The sequence below is a fragment of the Panthera onca genome, chromosome D1, assembly GCF_046562875.1.
Source record: "Panthera onca isolate mPanOnc1 chromosome D1, mPanOnc1 haplotype 2, whole genome shotgun sequence".
Classification (NCBI taxonomy): Eukaryota; Metazoa; Chordata; class Mammalia; order Carnivora; family Felidae; genus Panthera; species Panthera onca.
The window spans coordinates 76,781,808-76,805,005 of NC_138348.1; the positions used below are offsets into that span (position 1 = coordinate 76,781,808).

Sequence of the window (23,198 nt, forward strand, 5' to 3'; positions counted from 1 at the left end):
CAGGCTCTGACCCCAGGTTCAATGCTCCATTCCCATTCTACATTACTGTTTTGGCTCACAAGAGACAATGGTGAAATTAATTTGCCTCTTGCTGTGATCACAACTGACATTTTATGCTTTTGGGGGGGTGGGCACGGAGGGGGAGGCAGAGGATCTGAAGCAGGCTCCGCACTGACAGCAATGAGCCTGATGGGGCTTGAACTCCTGAACCGGGAGATCGTGACCTGAGCGGAAATCAGACGCTCAACTGAATGAGCCACCCAGGTGCCCCTCACAAATGACATTTAAAAAGGTAACAGGATTGGGGCGCCTGGGTGGCGCAGTCGGTTGAGCGTCCGACTTCAGCCAGGTCACGATCTCGCGGTCCGTGAGTTCGAGCCCCGCGTCAGGCTCTGGGCTGATGGCTCGGAGCCTGGAGCCTGTTTCCGATTCTGTGTCTCCCTCTCTCTCTGCCCCTCCCCCGTTCATGCTCTGTCTCTCTCTGTCCCAAAAATAAAAAAATAAAAAAAAAAAAAAACATTGAAAGAAAAAAGGTAACAGGATTTATATATTTTGCACAACTTAACGCTATTGCAATATTCCATTAATACAATACCAAGTGATAATAAGAACTGTCACCAGAAATCTGTGGGTCAGGAATTCGGGGAAAAAACGACTTACTGTTGTGATGTCTTTCCGAACGCATGTCTCAGTAATTGAGCAGAAACAAACCTACGCAAGAATGCTACTCCAATAAAAATGTAAATATATAAAAGCAAATAATCAAGGATCAGTTTTGCCAATTTTATTGAACCAATAAAATTCCTACTAATAACAATGAAATAAATTTCTGCAAGTATAAATGTGATACAGTTTAACAAAACCCATTGTTCTGTACCTATAAATAGATTTTCAAAATGTCATAAAAAGTGCAGTTATGAATTGTTAACATGTTAATACACAGTTCCTTTATTTCAAATGTGTTTGTCTTGACTCACTAACAGTTCCTTCTGCATCTGTTCAAATAATATTACCCATCCCTCCAAAAAAAAAAAAAAAAAAGCCATTAAAGCACTAGAATATTACACATAAACTGATCCATTCAGGTCAGCTTTAGTCAGAATTGTAAAATCAGCAACATAAGAAAAATAAAACCTACTTATACATACAAAAAGCTTTCATGGGTTCTATAATCTCCTTAACTGCTGACTCTGTGGAGGGCATAATAGTTGAAAAGGCTTATATGGTTAACTACCTTAGACTACTACATCTAGAGCAGGGTCTGGTTTGCCAGAACAAGTTTAAAGTGGCTGTTTATCAAGTTTGCTATCTTCAGAATTGAAACTATAAATATAAGACCGCCATTGGACGCTGAAAACTGCGTGAATCCTAAATTGCATCAATGATCTATTTGATAAAAGCTTATTCTAATTGAAAACCTTATATAGTAAGAGACGGATATATATAGCAGTCTTAAAGATCATGTCATCTGCCTCACATTAGTCCAAAGTCACGTGCTTCGTAAAAAAAAAAAAAAAATTACAGTAACAAAGCACAGGACTACAAAGGCAAAACATCACAGCTTCTGATTACACTGAATAAAAAGTACCAAGGAACGCAAAAGATAATTCTGTATTAATACTGATGAATTAAAGAACTATAATAGACATTTCACAGCATGCTACATATATCGCTCACAACTTAAGGATAAAATGATGTCTAAAATTGAAAGTCAAGAAGTTGGCAATCTGATTTCATGTGCAATTCAGCTACAAAGTCTTAATATATACATTCATTATGTAGCTGCCCTGCAGAATCAGGATTTAAAAAAAAAAAAAAGATTTCAAGTTCAAATCCTATTTCATAAGCTAAAGGATACATCCAGTTCTTCCATGACCAGGAAAGTTATTTTCAGGTTCGAAGGAGCTAATCCAAGAAGCAAGGCCAGGTTCCGAGTTGACCTGACAAGGTTCTTTTTTACCTTGCTCAAACTGTGCATGTGGATGGGACTATTCTATTAGCATGGAGATGATGCCGAACTGGCTTGATTTGTTTCCTGTGTCTGTCTTATTTTGAGTTGAAAAGAGTACATATGAAGAGAAAGAGGAAGGGAAAAATCGTATTTTCTTTCCAGAGAAGATATGCGGATGCAAAGAAAATATGTGCACGAGATAGAGAGTTTGGATCACTTGCCTTGATGAACAAGGGTACCAGTGAACTCTTACCTTTAATTTTAGAGAACCAGTGAAATTCAGAAAGGAGAAAATAGTCTCTCAATGTTACAAAGGAAATGACTTGGCTACCCAACTGATAGGTTTCCTTTATCCTACCTTTGGGTCCTTCCTTACAAGATTTGGAAGTCAGTGGAAAATCTGTAAAGACTGATTAAGAAAGATATCTGCTAAATGTCATAGTGCATACACTTAGCTAATCAGAATTCATGAACAATACTTTAGCATTACATACCAGAGATTCTCTCTCCCTTTGATAATCTTTCTGTGGAAATTATACATTCATTTCTAAGAGGGTAAGCTGAGGGATGCAAGAAAATAGACTGTTTTAGCAAAATTTATATACCAAAAATTATATTTATCGTACTTAGACTCACTAATGTTTGATGTTGTCCTATAAGTTAGAAGTAAAATGGGGTGTTTGTTCTAAAGGCTATTTTATAGTATGCATATCGTTACCTCAAAGATTTCCACAAGCACTGAAAAAAATCAGATACTCCTTCTTCCCCCACCCCTGTATTTTTTTCTTTGTTAGTTCTGTATTTCATGGTGGTGCAGCCAGAATTAATTTAAGCTAGAATGAACCCTTCACCACATACGATTTTGCGAGAACCATCCCTTCGGTCTCCATTATTAAGTGTCACTTCTCAATGAGGCATCGATTCACTCCTGGGAACCTTAAAGGCATCTGTGAGACTCTGCCATCAGGTTGGGTTGTTCACGAATGGAACGTAAAGCATTCAAATGCCACCACAGATTGTATTAATCTACACTTCCAAACAGGGTGGTTCATCACCGGGTCAGCCAGCCATCTGTAGATGAACATGCCCCGTGTTAGAAACCGGACAGAGTCGTCAGCCATGAACAGGGTGCACACTGGCTGGAGAGGAAGAACTGTTGTTGCTTCTTCTGTGCACTTGTTCCTTAAGGACAGTCTGGATATACCCGAACTGCAGCCAGGGGAATAAAGACTACAAAGTCAATGCATTCCCTTTTCACCCCATAGTACTTTTCTCCCCCGTGGAGAACACAAGGTAGGAATGGGGGCTAGAAGCCTAGTCTAATCCAGGAGAGCTTGTTCAAAAACCCTTATGTACCCAATTGTGTGGTATTTTATCTATGTTATATATCAAATGGGCTTCTGCGATCCAATGGGACCACCTCAACACTCTTTATCATACGTCCTTCTCTTAGAAGCGTGTTTCAAGGCCCAAGTAACGACACCCATGGATATGCCAGAAATTTCCTGTTTCCCCGAGGGGTTACACATCAGTCTGGATTGCTAGAGAATTGTTCATTTACATTCAAATAACTTGGACTAACACCAGTATTTATTACCTAATATAGATCCAGGTTAGGGTGGTAACTCAATCAATCACTTTACAGTCCTGCTAAATGTTAAATTCTGCATGGTAGAAATAGTTTCATTTCTGTATCGTGTATAAATATAAAGACTTCTACTTTGATAGAAGGCAAAAATCTTCTAAGATTTATTAAAATATGGAAGTAGCATTACTGAACAACAGAGAGTGAATCCATGAAAAGGTTGGATACTCTGAATTTATAGGCTCTTTGGGGATGAGGTAGAGGCAGCCGGGAAAGGGTATTCGAGTATGGGATGGACAGGATTACACTCGGTGCTGCATAATATCTGCTAGGGTGTCTATGGAGAAGGTTAGCCGACATGTCGCTGGATGACTGGGGGATGTAGAGGAGCGGGGACAAAGTCCTATTCTTAACGAGTGGAGAAAAAGGAACTCAGAAAAGTAAATGCTGGTGACTATCAGCAGGTGGCTGGTGATGTTTGGTTTGGATTGTGAAGAGGCCTTCAGACCAAGATGGGCTGAGGGAAGGGGAAGATGGCGAGCATGTAGAGGTTGAGGCACTTGGGGGAAGAAAGCAGGCAGGAAAGGGTGGACTGAATGCAGATAGGAACTCCCACATGGGAATGTTCCTTAGTATCAGGCGCACGATGCTGAGGATGGCCACGCTCGAACGTTCCACGCGTTCACTGAAAACCTTCTCCTTCCTCACAGGGCTCTGCCTCCACCTCTAGGATCCGTTTCACCCCAGCGATGTTTGTTCTACTTCTCACCTGAGCAGACACTACTAACTAAGCCAAATCAGCGTGGACGTAGGCTCCACACACAGGGGGGCGTTGCAGTTCTGTGGACTGAGAGGGATACATTCATGTTACAGTACTGCTCTGAGGAAAGACGACGTCATTTGATTCTCTGTCTCCGGAGGGATACGATAGGGAAACAGATTAAAATGACGGCCACCGAGAATAGGTTCTGATTATACAAATTAGGTGACTTAACACTCGATCCGAACTGTGGGGCCCCGTGTCTTTCAGGGTGCTGTTGCATTATACTACTAAGAAAATTTCATATGCTATTTATACAACGTTACTGTTGCATACTTTTTACTCCATGCAAGACCGTCTATTTGCATAAAAGAAGAAAAAGTCCATTAGGTAAAGAGAAGAGTTTAAGGTCTTGCTTTCCAGAGGGATGATTTAGAATCGTCTTCAAAACACAACACAAAACGAAAACCTCATTTTACTATCACAGTGCAAATCATTCTTATAACATGCACTGAAATTAATTTTTGTCCCCGATGAACCGGATTTACGAGTTTAAAAGAATCTTACCTTCACACATGCATGCACTGTGCACTAAAGTGGTGAACTATTTTTAAGTATAGATCTTTGATTGTTTGCTGATCATTTTATTTTGCTGCGGCCTAAGAATCTAGGATTTTGGATTAAACAAAACAAAACAAAACTCTGTAAGGTGGAAAAGGGAAAAGCTGCTGTAGACTAATGTGATTTAGTTTTTAGAAGAATTTAAAATCCTTAGGGGACTTCCTAACAATTAAAATAGGGGCTCTGGTTCAAATATGATTTTAATATAAAGCTTCCACTGAGTTTTCTGTTTGAAAACAGCCCTGTGTTGCTCTGCCATTGTTTGGGTTTAAAGCCATAACTAAAGGCCAAGGCCATGGCCCAGATTCCACATTAGCCATCTTTTATTGTAAAAGTACCCCGGATGGGACAAAGATTCTTCCTGAGACTGAGACAACATGCTTGGTTCAAAAAGGTAAAGAAGGTAATGAGTGGTCTCATCTCAGCAAGCCTCGTTTCCTCTGATTATCAAGGATCCATCGGAGGAGACCGAAGCTGAAGGATCCAGGGGGCCAGCTGCCTGGCCAACCCCACAGTCAAGGGATCGGTTTACAGATCAGATTGACGTTCAGGTGGGAGAGTCTTTATTTAGGTATTTCCTAAGGTGCTCTGAGAAATTAAGAATGACAAGGGAAGCCGGGAAGTAAATAGACATCAACCAGGCAGATTATCAGTGGCTTGTTAGACTAATTTCAACGTAATAAGCAACGAAGTTAGAGAATTCACAGTCACATGTGCTGTTTTTCCAAGTACACTTGCACATTTAAGTTTGGCACAATGTGAGCCCCAAGGTGGAGGTTAGCGTATCGTATAATCATATCGTTACACTAATTGAACCAGATATCTCTTTGAAAAATATCACATTTTAATATAAAAAGCTATACTATAAATTACTACATAGTAAATTCAATACTCTGAAAAAATACCACCCTGGAAAACCGCATCAGAATTTCAAGTCTGCATTAGAGAAAGTTCACAGCAACCTCGCTGTAAAATGGTACTCATGTTGTGCGTGCTGCGTCTCAGTAGGTGCCCCAGCACCTTCGGAAGTCAATTTTTCTAGGCTGGTTCACTGAGGTTCATAAAGACATTGTTTTGTTTTTGTTTATTGTTCCAAGTCAATTTACGTTCCTGATTACTGATGAGTAGAGCAATGCTGAGCTAAAAAGAAACTCTGCTAGAAAAGAGATCTAGTAAAGGCACTAATATTTCCAAAACCCAAACTCCAACTACTTCCATTTCTGGGGTAAAAAAAAAAAAAAAAAAAAGACAAAAACTAAGTGGCCATTTTCATTACGTACACCTTGTTTCCCCTTTTGGTCTAAAGCTCATAATGGTTTTTCTGTGAGAATTTCTCCTTCTTTTCCATTTTATAAAGATCCTTTTTTATCCTGTAATACAGGTCACCTGCACAATAATACAGGGTTATTAACTGAAAGGATTGTAGTTAAAAAACAAAACAAAATAAAAAAACATCAAGAATAAAAGATATCCTCAACTCGAAAGTTCTAAGGTTAGGGAAGTCAAATATGCATTGATGTTATTATCCGTGTTTTATCATTTTCCTAAATACTTTCCTTGCAGTTAACAGACATATCTACATGATGTGATGCCGAATGAAGTCAACATATGGCATATGCAATAAACAGAAGAGATCTGGCATGAATTCTCTGAATGATATCTTTAAATAAACCACCCTGTCTTAAAAAATATTAGCGATTTTTTCCTCACGTGGAAGATTTCAAATGAGATCCTGGAATCTAAAAATGCAGAACCACCTTGTGTTAGTAGGTTTACAGTCATCTTTCTATTTTCTTATCTGGGACAAACTCTAAAAGAAAGCAACCTAATGTACTGTATCAGAAAAGGATAGTGAACAGAAGGGGAAAATGACTTAACAAAACCCAAGATTCTTTCATGAGAGAAAAAGTCCTATACAACAAATAAGTCAGTCTTTGATGAAATCTTTGTGGGAACTCTAATGGAGAATTTTGACTCTATTATTTACCATGAGAAAATGGAGTTGTTTTTAAAAAATTAGCAGATTTGTGAAAATTCAAGTCACCCTTAGTTAACCAAAAAGTGTTTAAGCAGTGTGGTCGTGTCCTACTGGATAGTTGTAAGCATCTCTTAGGCACTTCACTGGTTCATTAACACAATACAAATTAAAGCTAGAAACACATAATATTGTGCTCTGTAAGGATAGTCTAATCAGGCAACACAAACCGATGCAAAAATGTGACTTTTTGGATGCTTCTTCCTCCCCTAAGACTTGATAGCTTTTTTAAACCAGTTGTCCAAAGAGATTTTTTTTTTTTTTCTGGGGAAGGGGGTGCTTTGGCATTAGGAAAACAATATTTTTCAACCCCAGTAAGGCAAAAGCCTTGTGCAATAAAGAAATTTGAACAAAATTTCTTTATGGCTCTGTTTACAAGGACACTTCTGCAATGACATAATGGGGGGAAAGTTCAGCTGAGTATTTTTTTCCTGACATATTGCACTTTTTTTGTTGTTGTTGTTGCTGTTCAATCACATTAATGCATAGAAACACAATTGTTACCTCTGAATATTCAACTCCTCAGCCTATTAGAAGAAAAATCATGGGAAAGAAGTTCTAAAAGCTACCAGGAAAAAATACAAGTATATTAACCTTCCTCTGCTTACTGCAATATAGAAAACGCTATGAGAAAAGAAAAACGTGCAAAGAAACTTTTTTGGTCAGTCTTGTGTGGGTACAGGCTTGCATGTGCCAACTGAATGAGCGGTGAGCAGCTCTGTGAGCGCTGATGACTTACATGACTGAGGAGGACTGTTAGTGATAGAAAGGATTGTGCATAATTCTGCTTTTAATATATACATCTGATACGGAAAACGGAAACTTCTGTTTCAGAAGAGAAAGAAAAGAGCTGAATTTGGCATTTCAGTAGCATGCTATAGAATTCATCATGATTAATTTCACATTAAATTATGGACAATGGCTGTATCACATTTCACGTTATCGCCAATAGCAGTAAAAAAAAAAAAAAAAAAAAAAAAACCCAAAAAACAAAAACAAACAAACAAACAAAAACCACAAACAGTGCCTGACAAATAATCTCCTGGGGACACAGATATGTGTCCTGTGAGCAGCTTAGTTCAACAGCGCATGCTTCTCCTCCATCAGATTTAGGACACAACGTTAAAAGTTTAGAATGGCCAAAAGAGGTCATTCTTTGCTGAATTCCAATATCTGAAAAACAATCACTTGAGCAGATTGTAAGCGCTTTTCCTTATTCCAAAAAAAAAAAAAAAAATAATAATAATAATAAAAAAAAAGAAAGAAGGAAATAAAAGAATACACATACATACAAACCCAAAAGCGCTGAAGTTAAGCATTAATAAACCAGGTTCGTGATTTATGATCAGTATCCAAAACTCCAACTATAAAACAATGCAAAGTAGTGCTCCTCAGTATTATTTTTGCAATTGTTAGTAATGTTAAGCATCAAGAAAAATAAAACACATCATTGCACATTACAGCCGCCAAAGAGAACGGCTAAACTTTGACACTAGAGAATTGAATAACTTTTGATGCCCATCACAAACAGCTTCTGATGTACGTTCTTGTGTGGAAAGGTCTTTACACACATATGACGTTTTCGCTGGGTGATGCTTCAGGTCAAATGCCGAGTTATGGCACGAAGGGCATAAAGAAGTTCAGCTTGCATCCGTGCTTCCATTAAAAGCAAATTTACGTGAACCTAGAAACGACAACGTTAGCAACTTAGTGACCATTACAAACAACTGGAAAAACTTCTTTTTTTTTTTTTTTTTTTAAACAGACATTCACAAGGGTTTGTCTTGTGTACACAGACCCACGTACAAACACACATGCCTCGGCATATCTACGCGCGTAAATGATGGAACGCTCATAACAAAACTGTGTCTATAAAAGAGAAAGGGACCTTGTGAGTGGCAAAAATGACCTCTAAAAGTCTTGAAAGTACCAAGCATTATGTCAATACTTTTCAATTTTTTAATAAATTGCAACTTTCTCTTCTTCCAGTTGTATGTGGCTAAAAATCAGCTCTACATTTCTCAGAGCCTATGTTCAGTCCTCGGAAAGCTTTTAAAAACATTTCTTCCTGTATACTTGGAAAGGTACGGAAGTGAAAACCTGAAGCTTACAGCAGTTTGCAATTACTGTCTGGTCCTTGTTAGATATGTGTACCTTCCCTGGAGTCTTTCGGATACAAGCCCCTAAGTGTTGGGGGAGACACACATTAGCTGATAGGTTAAAATTAATACCAATGTATTTTTCAAAATAGACTACAAAGAAATGTGTTTTGATATTGCATTTATTTTGATAATGTTCTACGGGTTAGGGATATTCTCTCAATGAATAAAGGGAATTTCTAGATACAACCCAGTAAAGTAATGCAAACATATAAATATATCGTATGTGTGACTGGCCCAAAGACTTCATAAAATCCGTTAGGTATGGAGGCCATAACATTTTCTGTCAAGGCCACAGAGTTAATTAGTGAATATTAGGACCCTAAATGGATTTTCTTACTCTCAAAAGCTGGGAACCTGTGGTGTAAATGGAAGATTCTTGGACTTGCAGGTCAAAACGATCTAGGATTTAAGGCCAATTCTTCAACTACAACGTTGGTAAAGATCCTTAACATTTATTAGATCTTACATAATGATTCCTATGTATTTCATCCAAAGAAATATTCTTTTTTTTTTTTAATTTTTTTTTAACGCTTATTTATTACGGAGAGACAGAGCATGAGCATGGGAGGGGCAGAGAGAGAGGGAGACACAGAATCTGAAGCAGGTTCCAGGCTCTGAGCTGGAGCACAGAGAGTCTAACGTGGGGCTCGAACTTGCAAACCGTGAGATCATGACCTGAGCTGAAGTCGGACACTTAACTGACTTAGCCACCCAGGCGCCCCGAAAGAAATATTCTTACATAAGGGTATATATATTTGGCTCAAAGGTCCTGCATTATATTGTCAAAATACAAAATTACCAAATTGGAATGAGAGACTATCGTACAAATAGGTTAACTCTAATGGCTAGTTCATCTCTAAATGGATATACCTTCTGGGCACGGCACAACCACACCTAACACATCTCAGTAGGGTTGATTTTTGTTAGTTGCTGGACTGGTAGACATTTTCCTAAATGGACTTCAAAAATACCAATATTCAGATCCAGTCTTGCAACGGCTGATTCTACGCTTTTGCCGTACTTACCACACCGGACAAAACGCACAACAAAAATTTAGTTAATCTTCAGTAAACCTGAATTTGAAAACATTGTTCAAGGGATAGCCAGATGACGCCGCTTCCTCTTCTTTAATGGCGCTGATTTATTAACACTTTCACATGCAATTTTTCACAGTCCTTCCTAATGATAGTGGACATGTGTCTAAGGCACACAGAATGTGCAGTCATGCAACGCACCTTTTCTGAGTGCTTGAACTGACGCCAGTAACTATCATACATGCGCTTGGTAGTTCTCTCAGGATAGCAGGTCACTGTCTTAATGTAAACCTTCAGGCTTCGTTCAAGTAGTTGATTAACTTCTCCATAATCATAGTCATCATACCTACGAGCAGGAGGACAACAGTTTTATAATGACAAAATCAAACTTCTGATTTCTCGATCTGCCTCAAGAGAGGTTTATGGTCTAGCAGTTAAATGCCAACAGCTCATCAACTAACTGTTCTAACAGATATTCACTGAGTGCCTCTTAGGTGCCGTGCGCTTTGCGTGTCCTCTTCTAGGTACTGGTGATACACTGATGAACAGACTGAACAAAAAAATCCTTGGTCTCATGGAACTGAAATCCTATTGGAGAGAAAAGAGGGAAAAAAAAAAAGACAAGCACATAATATGTCAGGTGGTGCTAATCGCTTCAGAGAGAAAAGGAAATTGAAGCCTGTGGTAGGAGGAGCTGCTGATTTTAGGTAGGGTGGCTGACATCTGAGCAAAGGCTAGGAGGAACAGGGCACATGTAAAGCCCCAAGGCAGGAGCCAGGGTTCCAAGGCGGAGGGAGTTAATCCACTGTGTCAGATGCCACCGGCTGATCGGATCAGATAGGAGCTGAGCACCGAGCACTGGGAGCAGCCGTCCAGAGATCACCGGGAACCTCCCCAAAAGTGGTTTCTCTGGTGTAGTACCTTAGTGCACTCAACGGGGAATGGGGGATGAGAAGATGGTGACAGATGTGCGGCGCCTGGGAGCAGGAAAAGGATGCAGCAGCCAGAAGGAAAAGTAGGATGAAGAAAGGATTTTGTTTTTAAAGATCAGAGAAGGAACAGCATTGTTTACATACTAACGGGAACGATCCAATAAACAGGGTAAAGTTGATTTTGCAGGAAAGAGAAGGAAGAATTTTCTTTTTTTTTTTTGTTTTAATGTTTATTTGTTTCTGAGAGAGAGAGAGAGAGACAGAGTGTGAGCAGGGGAGCAGAGAGAGAGGGAGACACAGAATCCGAAGCAGGCTCCAGACTCCGAGCTGTCAGCATAGAGCCCAACGTAGGGCTTGAACCCACAAACCGCGAGATCATGACCTGAGCTGAAGTCAGACGCTCAACTGTCTGAGCCACCCAGGCACCCCGAAGTTTTACTTTTAATTACAGTTGACAACCAACTGTATTGGTTATAGGTGTATGACATAGTGATTCAACATTAATGTATTTTACAAAATGCTCACCGCAAAGGTAGTTACCATCTGCCACCATACAAAGTTATTACAATCTTACTGACTGGATTCTTGTGCTGAACATTACATCATCATGACTTATTTTATAACTTTAAGTTTTACCTCTTGATTCCCTTCACCAATTCTGGCCTTCCCTCCACACACACACACATACACACACACACACCCGCCCCCCTCCCACCATCAGTTCTCTTTAACTGTCCGTTTCTGTTTCTCTGCTTTGTTTTCTAGATTCCACATATAAGTGAAATCATATGGTATTTGTCTCTCTCTGACTTATTTCACTTAGCATCATACCCTCTAAGTCTATCCCTGTTGTCACAAATGGCAAGATCTGATTATTTTTTATGGCTGAGTAATATTCCATTGTATGTATATACCACATCTCCTTTATCCTAGAATAGGGATCCTAAATGAGAGGAGATGAGATTTTGTGCCCAAGTGCACAGGGGGACAGTTCATCCATAATACGAGGGAAGAGACAGCAGAGTAAAGGGACACAGAGGCAGACGGGAGGGTAAAGGCAGTAGTGGGAGGTTGTGGGATTTCTCTTCTATGTTTTCAGTTCATTTTTAACCCCAAAATATGCTTAGTTAAACATAAGTATTCAAAGATTTTTATCTGAGCTTTTTAGGGTAGTATCCAACAGGTAAATATAATCACCATAACATATGTTATTTAGTGTCTTGAATACAATTTATCATAATTGAATTAAATTGTTAGTATTTATTTTTCTTAATTAGGTAGATATAATGTGTGTGTTTCGAAATGTGATGGTTCTGTGATAATTTATCGTCTGGACTGGTAAATGAGCAAAGAGCACAGTTATTATTTACCATCACAATAGTGTCTTCTAGGTGGAATGCTTTACTCTTAGATGTTTCAGGAAAATTTCTGTAACTTAAAACTACAGAAGATACTTTGCTCAACAAATTGCATTCTAATTCCATTCCATAAAGGTTTTCTGATCCTGTATCAGAAAGGATACAGTAGAGTCAAGTTGAATGTATTCATGACGGCAAATCTTCTCTTTTTGCAAATCTATCTCCATAAACGCCTTCAAAACCCAGCTCAAAAAGGCACATTCTCCCAAAAAAGCTTTCCTGATTAGACCATTCAATCTCATTCGCTCATGTACTCACTGTTCTCTCAATGCCAATTTTCTAAAGTTAGAGGCCATTAATTTATATTGACTGATGGTTTCATTTCAGTGTTCTCCTGTGATCTTTATGAGGACACAATCTATCCTACTTTTATTTAAACCCTAATTACTATTCTTTTAAAAATAAACAAACAAACCAACATTTAAGGGACATAATAGATGGTTTTTTAACTCCCTGATTCTTACAGGAAGGATTCTTAAAATGAGTCTGAGCCGATCCTATCCCCCGATGATTACTGATTTTTTTCCCTCCTCAATAAATTCTTATTATTGTATTTACAGGTACATGCTAAGATTCCCCACAGTTAAACAAAGAAAAATGTTCTTCTCTAAAATGGAAGGAATTTTTAAAAATCAGAAGCCCACAGGTAATATTCTCTCCCTAGGACTATATAGTGTTGAAGAAGACAGAAGCGAGGCTCAGGCCAGAATTTTCATTTAGAAATGTTCCAAACTGTCTTGACAACGAACATACCTGATTCCAAACATACAGTGAACATAGTTGAATAAAGCTCTGCGCAGCATGGTGGTGTCAACATCCTCGTGGGTGGCCATAGTGTTATAGGTGAGATTGTAGACCATGCGAAACTTCTCATCAAGAAGGTGTCCAATGTCAGAATAAAGTCTGTTCACCAGGGAGAACCCATGATTTTCCCAGGTATAGTCCTAAAAGGAGAAGTTGTATCCAGTTGCAAAATGGTCACTCTCCATTTACACTGTGTATTTTTATTAAATATAATTACTGAAGCAAGTACGTGAACGTATTTCAACTCTAATTCTAAGTTGATAGCTTTACGAAGAACCTTTCACGTCGGTCTGTAGATGAGAGTGCCTCCTCAGTGGGGACCACGGTTTGACATGTTGGGATGAACTCTGACCACCTCCTGTAGTCAGGTAGGATGCAAATGACACCCTTATCTGGAAGAACACCTTCCAGAATGCTGGAATATTCCTACGTGACCAAAGCTGCTCAGTGACACAATCAGCAGATCACGTGGACAAGTGCCAAGGAATCTGTCTTAATTCAAACTTACACTCTTGTTAGGAGCCATATCGCTATGGTGGCTCCGTTTCGTAGGGGTGGGAGTAGGGTGGTGCTTGAGCCCAGAGCTACCGGTGGGTGATCTTATTACCAAATGCCATTTTATTATAAATGGAACTTTAATCGCTTGATTTCCTCCCTGCTCCTCTCCAAGAAAAAAAAAATGGTATGAACATTATACAATTACCATATAATAATGCAAGTAACTGAACAAGACAGATTCCTTTTGCTTTCTTAGAGGGGGAAACATAGAAATAATAAAATAATAAGCCGTCTACTGGGAGATCAAATTAGACTAGGCTAAAAACAAGGTTACGTAAAAGGATTTACAGACTCTATCAAAATGACCATTAATTTCTTTAGAAGTCAATGGATTTACATTTCAACGTTTCACAGTTAGAGGACAGTATTTATTCTCTAGTTCCTCTGAACAAAAGGCATCTTCTACCTGAGCTCGGAATGTTGGCAAATGCTCTTCTCCTCGTCTGGCAAAATCCTCATACCCAAAACCAGGGTCTTCAATGTATCGGGAGACATCAGATGTTATAATCATGTCATCTTCAAAATCTAAGGGCAACAATGAACATTCTAGTATAAAGGAAACTGAATACAGATCAATGCAACTGTTCCATTTCCCTCCACTTTTTAGCTTTTCCATGGATTTCCGAACTGACAATATTGACTTTACGGCTTAAGGTTTGAATACAATTTCATTACCAAAACAGAGGCAATCAGCATGTAAGTGTAGTTGTCTGGGCGAGAAAATGACTACACTGAAATATCTAAGCAGTAGTGGCAAAGGATCAATACACTAGTTTTACTCGCGCATCTAAATGGAGTATAAAGCTTAAACGTTATTTGAACTCAACGCGGGATGAAGAGGGAAAGAGAGGAGGCGAAGGGAAAAGACCACTTCAGTGGAGCTTAAAGTTAAGGTAGATTTTGTTAAAATTTGATGGTGTTTCATCTGGATGTGTTCATGGTAAAAAATTAATGCAGTGTAGTTCATGATTAGCTCATCAGCCGGCATTTACGGAGAGGGCCTGGGAAGGGAACTCAGCAGCGAGGAAAGTGGCCTTTTTGGGTACCACTGTTCTAATTCTTAGTTGACTTTGGGTGCTAAAATAGGAAGATTCAGTTTGGGAAAATTCACTGAGTTTTACACCTAACCTATGTGTGCTTTCCTGTGCATGTGGAGATAAAAAAAGCTTGCATGCAACATAGGAAGTAAACAATGTGTTGATGAGATTGTGATTAAAATATTATAAACGTGGCATTCAGGAAGATAGACTACAAGAATCTTTAAGACAGCTGGCTTCTGCATACTTGAGAAGAGTAAAAATTTACCACTGAAAAATTTTATTTCACTTTTTAAAGTTTATTTATTTTGAGAGAGAGAGAGAGAGAGAGAGAGAGAGAGAGAAGCAAGAGAGAATCCCAAGCAAGCTCCACACCATGAGCATGGAGCCTGATGTGGGGCTCAAACTCACAAACCAGGAGATCATGACCTGAGCCGAAGTCAAGAGTTAGATGCCCAACCAACTGAGTGCTACCCAGGAGCCCACCACTGAAAAATTTTAAATGCTCAGTGCATGTTAATTTGGTGTAAAAACAACTCTCTTCTAACTCACTTTTTTTTTAGGTTAGTCTGTCTTCATACTTTTTTCCGATTTCAACCACTGAAAGGGAATGAGCTACCTTTATTTACTACCTTCTACTCTAGAAAGTGAACATGCTCTTTTCAAAATAAGAGAAAAAATACTCCTTCCATGCAAAGACCAATGTTTTCTTATTAAGTTATTTTAATCAGTATCAAATAAGTCTAATACTTAATAAGTAATTAATAAACAAATATTAAATAGCTCCTAAAACAATTTGATGGCATAAAAAAACGAATTCTTAACCAGTCTTGAGAAGCTTAAATAAACAAGTACAATTATAGTAATGCATCCAGAAGATGTGGTCAATTAGTACTGCCTTCATTATCTTTAATCTCTGTTCTTTTGTGAAAATCCTAGCAATAATTATTCTTTCCTTACAAGGTTTAACCTTTCCTTAGGTCACTGCCATGGCCTAATGGGTGCTTGGTAATGTCAGGGGAGATCAAGCATCCAGGCTACCCAACTTTGGAAATATTAAAATTCTTACCTAACTTCTTTATTATATCAAATGAGAAGAGACTGGCATTTGTTGAGGACTTACTATATACAAGGTACTATGCTATGTACTTAGTATCTATTTTTTTTTTGTTTGTTTCATTAATGTAAAAAGAAGTACCTCCTTAAGAAAAAAGTAAACTAAGTGTCAGTTTCACCACTGTCAGTAAGAAATACCATGCGGATTCATTTAGGAGGATGTGGAAAACTTGGAAACACTGGACTACGTAATCTGATCTGAAGCTTTCAAGTGACTTTCCGTTTTCTAAAACAAAATCTCAGACTTATCCCTCGCCCAACCCACAACCACTGCGCTGTCTCCCCCTGTTGCACAACTCTCTTCGGGTAAATGGAAACACTTTGAAAATGGCATTTTCGATCCTTTATCTCTTAACATTTACGATTGACGTTAGGCTTTCCTTAAGTCAGTCCATCACAGACTAATCAATAGAAACGAGGGAAAAAATTAAAAATTTGCAGCGATCACTGCAGTGCTAGGAAAACGAGAAGTTTTGTAGGTTGTGAAGTAAAATCAAACCAAGAACAGTGAGTGATAACTAAAGTGTGTGAAACAGTTTCTCTCCTGACGTGATCCTTCCACCCACACTGCACAACCAGTTGGGTTTCATTTGGCAAATACCGATACGAGAGTTGACCATTACACAACTGGTTCATTTGATGGTGATGCTAGTTTTTGTTTTGCTCATACGCATTTTCAAAGTTGTCGTATGCCTTTCAACGTTTTTAAATAAACAATGAGTAACTAAACAAATAAGATAGAATTTATCCTACGAATAATATCCCTTTATTCATTTTAAAATTAGGAGTTAGGGTGCCAGCGTGGCTCAGTCAGTTAAGCATCTGACTCTTGACTTCAGCTCAGGTCATGATCTCACGGTTCGTGGGCTCAAGCCCTGCATCAGGCTCTGCGTCTCTCCTTCTCTGCCCTTCCCCTACTTGCTCTCTCTCTTTCTCTCTCACTCTCACTCTCAAAATAAATAAACTTAAAACAATAAAAAATTTTAAAAAATAAATAAAATTAAGAGTCAATCAAAACCTGTTTGCCGATTTCATCCACGGAAAGAAATGTACAAAGGTCTCTCAAACTACAAATGCTTTTTCTCTAAATTTATTTCGAGAAGTTAAAATTAGTACTCTGATCAACAAATCTAAAACTCCAATTTTAACTCTATCTAAAACAAATATTTCAGTCTAGACTCAAAGGAAATAGTATGTTGCACACAGGCTGGATTCATCTGCCCCTAACAGAACACAGAAAACACTCTATTACAGTAATGGGATGGCTTTCTAACTTGAGCAACAAAAAAAGAATAAAAGCTAGTTAACTCGGTTACCAAGCTATAGAATACTACCTCTGTAGAACATTTTAAACATTTTCTTCAAAAGGCTGGAAAAGCTATTCTTAGAATCTCCACATGGAATCTGGAATGCTTTATCACACTGGTCAAACCAAGAAATTCATTACAGAAAAAATATAAATTTCTATTTCCATTTTAAAACATGGTTAAGATTATAAAAATGACTCCATAAGCCATCGTACAGAGTCCTTTTGCTGTTACCTTTGTGGGACTAGCAAATGTAGTATTGGGAATGGTTAAGAGTAAACAACAAAATGATTTTTTTCCCTGAATGATTTACAAATGATACAGCCTCTCTTGTCAAAACTAGAACATAATTTCTGGCTAGGATTTAAAACTTGCTAGTAAAAATTCACTGTAGAAGGCAGAAGTCCCTGCTCAACGGTCCAAGAAGGCAGAGGCTGGGGTCCAGAATGTATTTTCAATATTAAAAACAAAACCGACTAAAAGAAATAAAATATTTTTATCCTTCAAGCTCTAGTGATGTTAGAGAAGCTCTTAAAAGTTAATGTCTGGGGGCCCATGGGTGGCTCAGTTGGTTAGGCAACCGACTTCAGCTCAGGTCATGATCTCACAGTTCTTGAGTTCGAGCCCTGCATCGGGCTCTGTGCTGACAGCTCAGAGCCTGGAGCCTACTTCAGATTCTGTGTCTCCCCTCTCTCTACCCCTCCCCTGCTCACGCTCTGTATCTCCCTGTCTCTCAATAATAAATAAACGTTAAAAAATTAAAAAAAAAGTTAATGTCTGAAAGCAAATAGATATTTCTAACCTTAATAAAAATGTTTACATTTTAAAATATTGGTTTACCTAGAAGGTTCACCCTAAGTTTATAATTTTCCTTTGTCCCATGTATTCTCTCTGGATGGTTTTTATAAATAACTCTTTTGATTTTAACTCCCAATTACATGCCTATAACTTCCAAAATTTCATCCTGAGTTTAAAACCCTCTCCTGGGGGCACCTGGGTGGCTCAGTCGGTTAAGCATCTGACTCTTGATTTTTGCTCAGGTCATGATCTCATGGTTTGTGGGTTCAAGCCCTGCCTTAGGCTCTGTGCTGACAGTGGGAGCCTGCTTGGGATTCTCTATCTCTCCCCCACTTGTGTGCACGCACACGCTCTATCAAGACAAATAAACTTAAAAAATTAAAAAAACAAACACACAAATCAAACCCTTTCCTGACCCTCAGACTATCTGCCAGCCCCTTCCTACTCAGGTGTGGTTTGCAGACTGGCAGCACTGACAGGACTTGGGGGGAATTTTAGAAATGTGGCCTCTCAGGTCCTAGCCCAGACTGACTGAATCAAAATTGGCATTTCAACAAGATTCCCCCAGGGACTCACATGCAGTGAAAGTCTGAGAAGCAGTGTACTAGACATCTCCAGACCTCTTAGCTCAAAATGTCCCAAATATGGCAGACTGCATGCTCCTGAAGGTTAGAAAGGTCATCACGATAAGGCCTCTGTTTACCTAACCGGCTTATGTGATGACATTACCTACATCATCCCCTCTGCCCTAACAACACGGAACCACTTGTTCCTGTGCCCGGCATCCTGTTTCCTTACCATCATGCCTTGGCTCACTTGACTGTTTGCCACCAACCCCCTTGCACTCAAGTCTCTTAGAGCCAAATGGCTGGAGGAAGTCTTGTAGGGCCCCTTCTGTGCACGTTCCTCTCCCACCAACAGTGGATTCAGGGCCTTCTTCTAGGCTCCTATACTGTTCACATTCTGCTACATAATTGAAATTGTTTCTCTCCCATCAGCACTGAGAGCTCCCAAAGGGTAGGAGTTGGGTCCTACTTAGCCTGAAAGCCTTAGCTCCCATTACAGTGCCAAGACCATCTAGGGAACTCAAGGCATGTTTGTAGAATGGATATTAAGCTAATACCTAAAACACCATGTTTCTTTACTTGGGATTTCCTGCCGCTTAGAAGCTCTGAGAAACTAGAACTTAATATACTCAATTTGGTGGATAAAAATCTATCATAAAAAAGATCGTCAGGGGAGATGATAAAAGGGGTTTTTGTTCTTTTTGGCAAAACTTCTGAGAACTACTGGTCAGTGCTATGTTTAACAAGCAAGTTATGTTTAACAAACAAGTTGTGGCCAAATCAGTTACCCTTGGAATTTATGAGACTGGGCTTAAGACTAAAAATTTTTTAAATCAATGGAACTCTATTTTTAAAATGTGATGTAGATTGATGACTTTGAAGGGTTTCGGCTTTCTACCGAGTCAATGCTATTTTAATAACATTTACTATGTGGTATTCAACATCTTTTTTAGTCATAACTGAAAAGTCTCCTAATTCAATGTCTCTGAGAGTATTAGAAAAAAAAGTACATTTTTAAGACTAGAGCCAAGAAGCCTAGCTTTTAATACAGAATGAATTCCTCCTTTTAAAAGAGAATGAATTCCTCCAAATTCCATACAAGAAAATGACCTAAATAATACATTTTTATTAAATTCTGAAGATTTCTCCAAAGAAATCTTGCAAACGCAAGTACAATGTAATTTTAGAACTAATGTGGAAAAGTAACAGTGCGAGAACAATCCTCCCACATGCTCCCCACGCGCACACAAAAAAGGCAGAGATGTATTATAAGAATGTTATCTATTGAAACAGGATTTCACTTATCACTTGAAAACATCACAAAAGTAGAATGAATCAGGTATCTCTTAACTTTCTAAGCAACTGTTCTGTTTTGAATAACATTTTCTGCAGGACAGAGCGCGTCCTGCGAAGCTGGAAGTTCCTGTCAGCTGGACCTGGGGTGCATTGAAAGATGCATGAACCTAACGGGAGAGCACCAGCATTCGGGCAAGGTGGAGGAGGAGGCCTACATAAGAGGAACATGGTGGTCGCAGAGTCGCTTCTACATGTCTATATGAAAAATACCGAAGGTGGTCTGTCAGGGATACAGCAAGTCAAGGGCAAAGACAGTGGGGGCTTAGGCAGAAGCACACCTGAATGAGGAAATGAATGAAAAGTATCTCCAGAGACCACAAAAAGACTTTCTTTCTTCTCCTTCTCAAAGCGAGTGGTCATTTCTTCCTGAGATGCCTCTTCATCTTCCCTTTCTTCGTGAAGCCTTTTCATTCTTTCCATTAAGGCCTCTAGCTCGCTTAGAGAATCTACAATCTGGAGCCAGGAAAGATCATGTTGGGTGTTATTAAGAATTATTCTAGTACATGTCTCTGTCTCCCAATGTCACCTTATTATGTACAGTGGCACGGGCACAGTTTAGGCGGGTTTTAACTCCAAAGGGAATCAAATGACAGATTTCAGACATTTTCAGAAGTATGATGTTTCTGCTTCAGTTGCAAACACAGAAAATTGATAAGTATAGATATATTTAACCTAGAATTCTAGCATTTGGTATATATTATAGTTTATTTTAAAAAATGAGGCAGCCTTATGATTTGTAATAATATCTATTTGCTTTAAAAGCCTCTTAAGACAATTCAGAACTTCGTGTACAGGCTGCATTTTTACAGTAAGAAAAACTGTACAAAAATATTTCAAGTATATGATATCCTGTAGAGTCCGACAATGATTTCTTTCTAGATATTTTTAACATTGGGGAATTTAAAGGCAAAATAGTAAAGAAAAACAAAGTTCAGAAAACTGACCCCGAAGTTGCTGCCTGTGAGGGATGCATTCTCTATGCTGTTGTCATTAGCGAGATCGCAAACACAGAAATTGTTGACTGATATTAGCCTGAATCCGTTGGAGATTTCTGGATCTCTCTCTGGATTGATGCCACTACCAAAAACAAAGCTTGCCAAAGCATGATAATGTGCCAGTAGGACCACAGCATGTACCAGTTCGGGCAGAGACCAATTATTTTCTCCAGTTTTGACAAGTTTCTGAAACGAGAAAAGCAAATCAGAGTAAAAATGAAAATCACAGAATGCTACAAAGCAATTTTGGAAAGCATGAAAACTCCGCCAGTTTTATGTCCATTTATAGTAATCAAACATAAAACTCCCTTTTGAAAATGTTTCACATAACAAAGATATGGCTTTGGCCAAACAATATTGCATTAAACTGTGAAACCTAACAATATAATTCTGTGGCAGATTCTTTTAAATCCCTTATACGCTCAATGGAACTTCTGCTTCCAAAGCACTTTTACATGTTATGTGGTTTTCATAAGATATTTCAGAGAATCAAAGAACACGGAAGCTAGAAGGGACTTTAGGGATGATCTTGCAAAACCATTCATTTTAAGGTTTTTAGGTAAAGACTTTTACCTGAAAAGTGACACAAAAAAACCCAATTCAGTAAGGCAACTTTGTTAGTCGTCTTTTAGATATCTTTCCTGATGGAGAAAGAGCCTACGGCAGATGATAGAAACCATACCTCACCTTTGAACAAGAACTTCAAAAGTTTCAGAGCACTGTTTCGTATGCTATTTTACTTCATCCTCCAGCTGAATGATGGAATCACAAGTGAAGCCATTGAAAACAGTGCTGCTTCCATCCCCATTTTCTCCGAGAGCCAATTCCATCTGGCAATCCACTGGGGATTCTTTCCCATCAGTGTTCTTGCTCTCTTGCTTGGGGTACATGTCTGTGTCCTGCTGCTCCCCACGAACCTAAGCTTTTATTTAATTTTGCTCACTTCACAGCCAACCCCCCACCAAAACCTCTTTTGCTTTACTCTCCATTAACCACACACACACACAAACACGCACACTCAGACACACACACACTCACACACATGAAATTTAATATATTACCAAAGGCTCAGGAAAAAGGAAAAATTAATCACAATTTACCATCCTAATATAGTTTTTATGTATTTTATTTTATTTTATTTTTATAAGCATAATTACGTCATCAGAGGATACCTCTATTTTGGGGGGCCTCACATTTTGACATGTTCAATTTTCACGAGGCTCCACGGTCTTACGTTAAGCGTGGGCCATCTATCGCATGGCAGTGGAAATATGGAACTACTTCTCCATCTTCGAATACCCTGTCAGATCCTCAAATTGCTTCTATTTTTTTGTGTACCTGTTATTATAAATAGCATCTTCATGCTACAGCTGTGTTCATGTTCTAGAAACAACTCCTAATAGGACTTTTAGGACAATTATGATGTGAAGACTTTTGCTAAGGCTGCCAAAGAGACTTCCAAAAGGATTGGTAGAATTTACAATGCCTTTGCCAGTCTTCTCCAAGAGTATTAAACCTGAGAGGACAGACAGCCAACACTCATCACCTCGAAATTCGCATCTCACATTCATTTCTGTATCTTTAGTTCATTAGAACCTGCTTTTTGAAGCAAGCTCCAGAAGCTACTTTCACTAAGGGCACATATGACCTCCAACAGGGCAGATCTATTTCTTTTTTAGCACTATCCTATTTGATCTCTGTAGAATTTATGTTTTCCTTACTTCCTCCCTTGAAATTAACCTCCCTTGCCTTCAGCACTCCCACTAATTTGTTTTGCACCCTGTCTACCCTGCGATGCATGTCTCCCCATCTCCCTCCCAGCCCCCTTCTTCTGCTTGCCTCTGAAATGCTCTCTTCTACCCATGATCTCCTTTCCTTGTGCAGTATCTCCCTGGAAGGATCGGCCATTCATTCAACTTGATCTTCACTTATCTGTAAATAACTGTCTGATTTTATTTCTAATCTATCCTTTATCTTGAGTCACAGACCTGTGTTTCCTCCGGTAACTGGACATCACTAAACAGATGTCACAATCTTCCATTCTCAGGGCTGCGTGTATGCCGTCCCGCTCATGGCACTGCTTCTTTCCCGGTCAGGAAGGTAGAAACCTTACTGATTCCCCTGTCTCACCCAGCCCCTCCACCCTCACATTCTATGAGTCAG

The 23,198-nt window shown here is 38.9% G+C and overlaps 1 protein-coding gene across 3 annotated transcripts in view; it reads right to left on the reverse strand.

Moving 5' to 3' along the window:
- Positions 1-769: 769 nt before the first annotated feature.
- Positions 770-23,198, reverse strand: part of SESN3 (sestrin 3) — a 74,579-nt gene continuing 52,150 nt past the window's right edge. For all 3 annotated transcript variants that reach the window (XM_060605308.3, XM_060605307.3, XM_078432972.2), the window contains exons 5-10: positions 20,985-21,221; positions 20,319-20,493; positions 14,267-14,385; positions 13,252-13,442; positions 10,350-10,494; positions 770-8,636 (exon numbers count right to left, since the gene is read on the reverse strand). In XM_060605308.3, the coding sequence (XP_060461291.1) occupies positions 8,550-8,636; positions 10,350-10,494; positions 13,252-13,442; positions 14,267-14,385; positions 20,319-20,493; positions 20,985-21,221 (954 nt within the window). In that variant the 3' untranslated portion in view covers positions 770-8,549. The remainder of the gene's footprint in view (positions 8,637-10,349; positions 10,495-13,251; positions 13,443-14,266; positions 14,386-20,318; positions 20,494-20,984; positions 21,222-23,198) is intronic.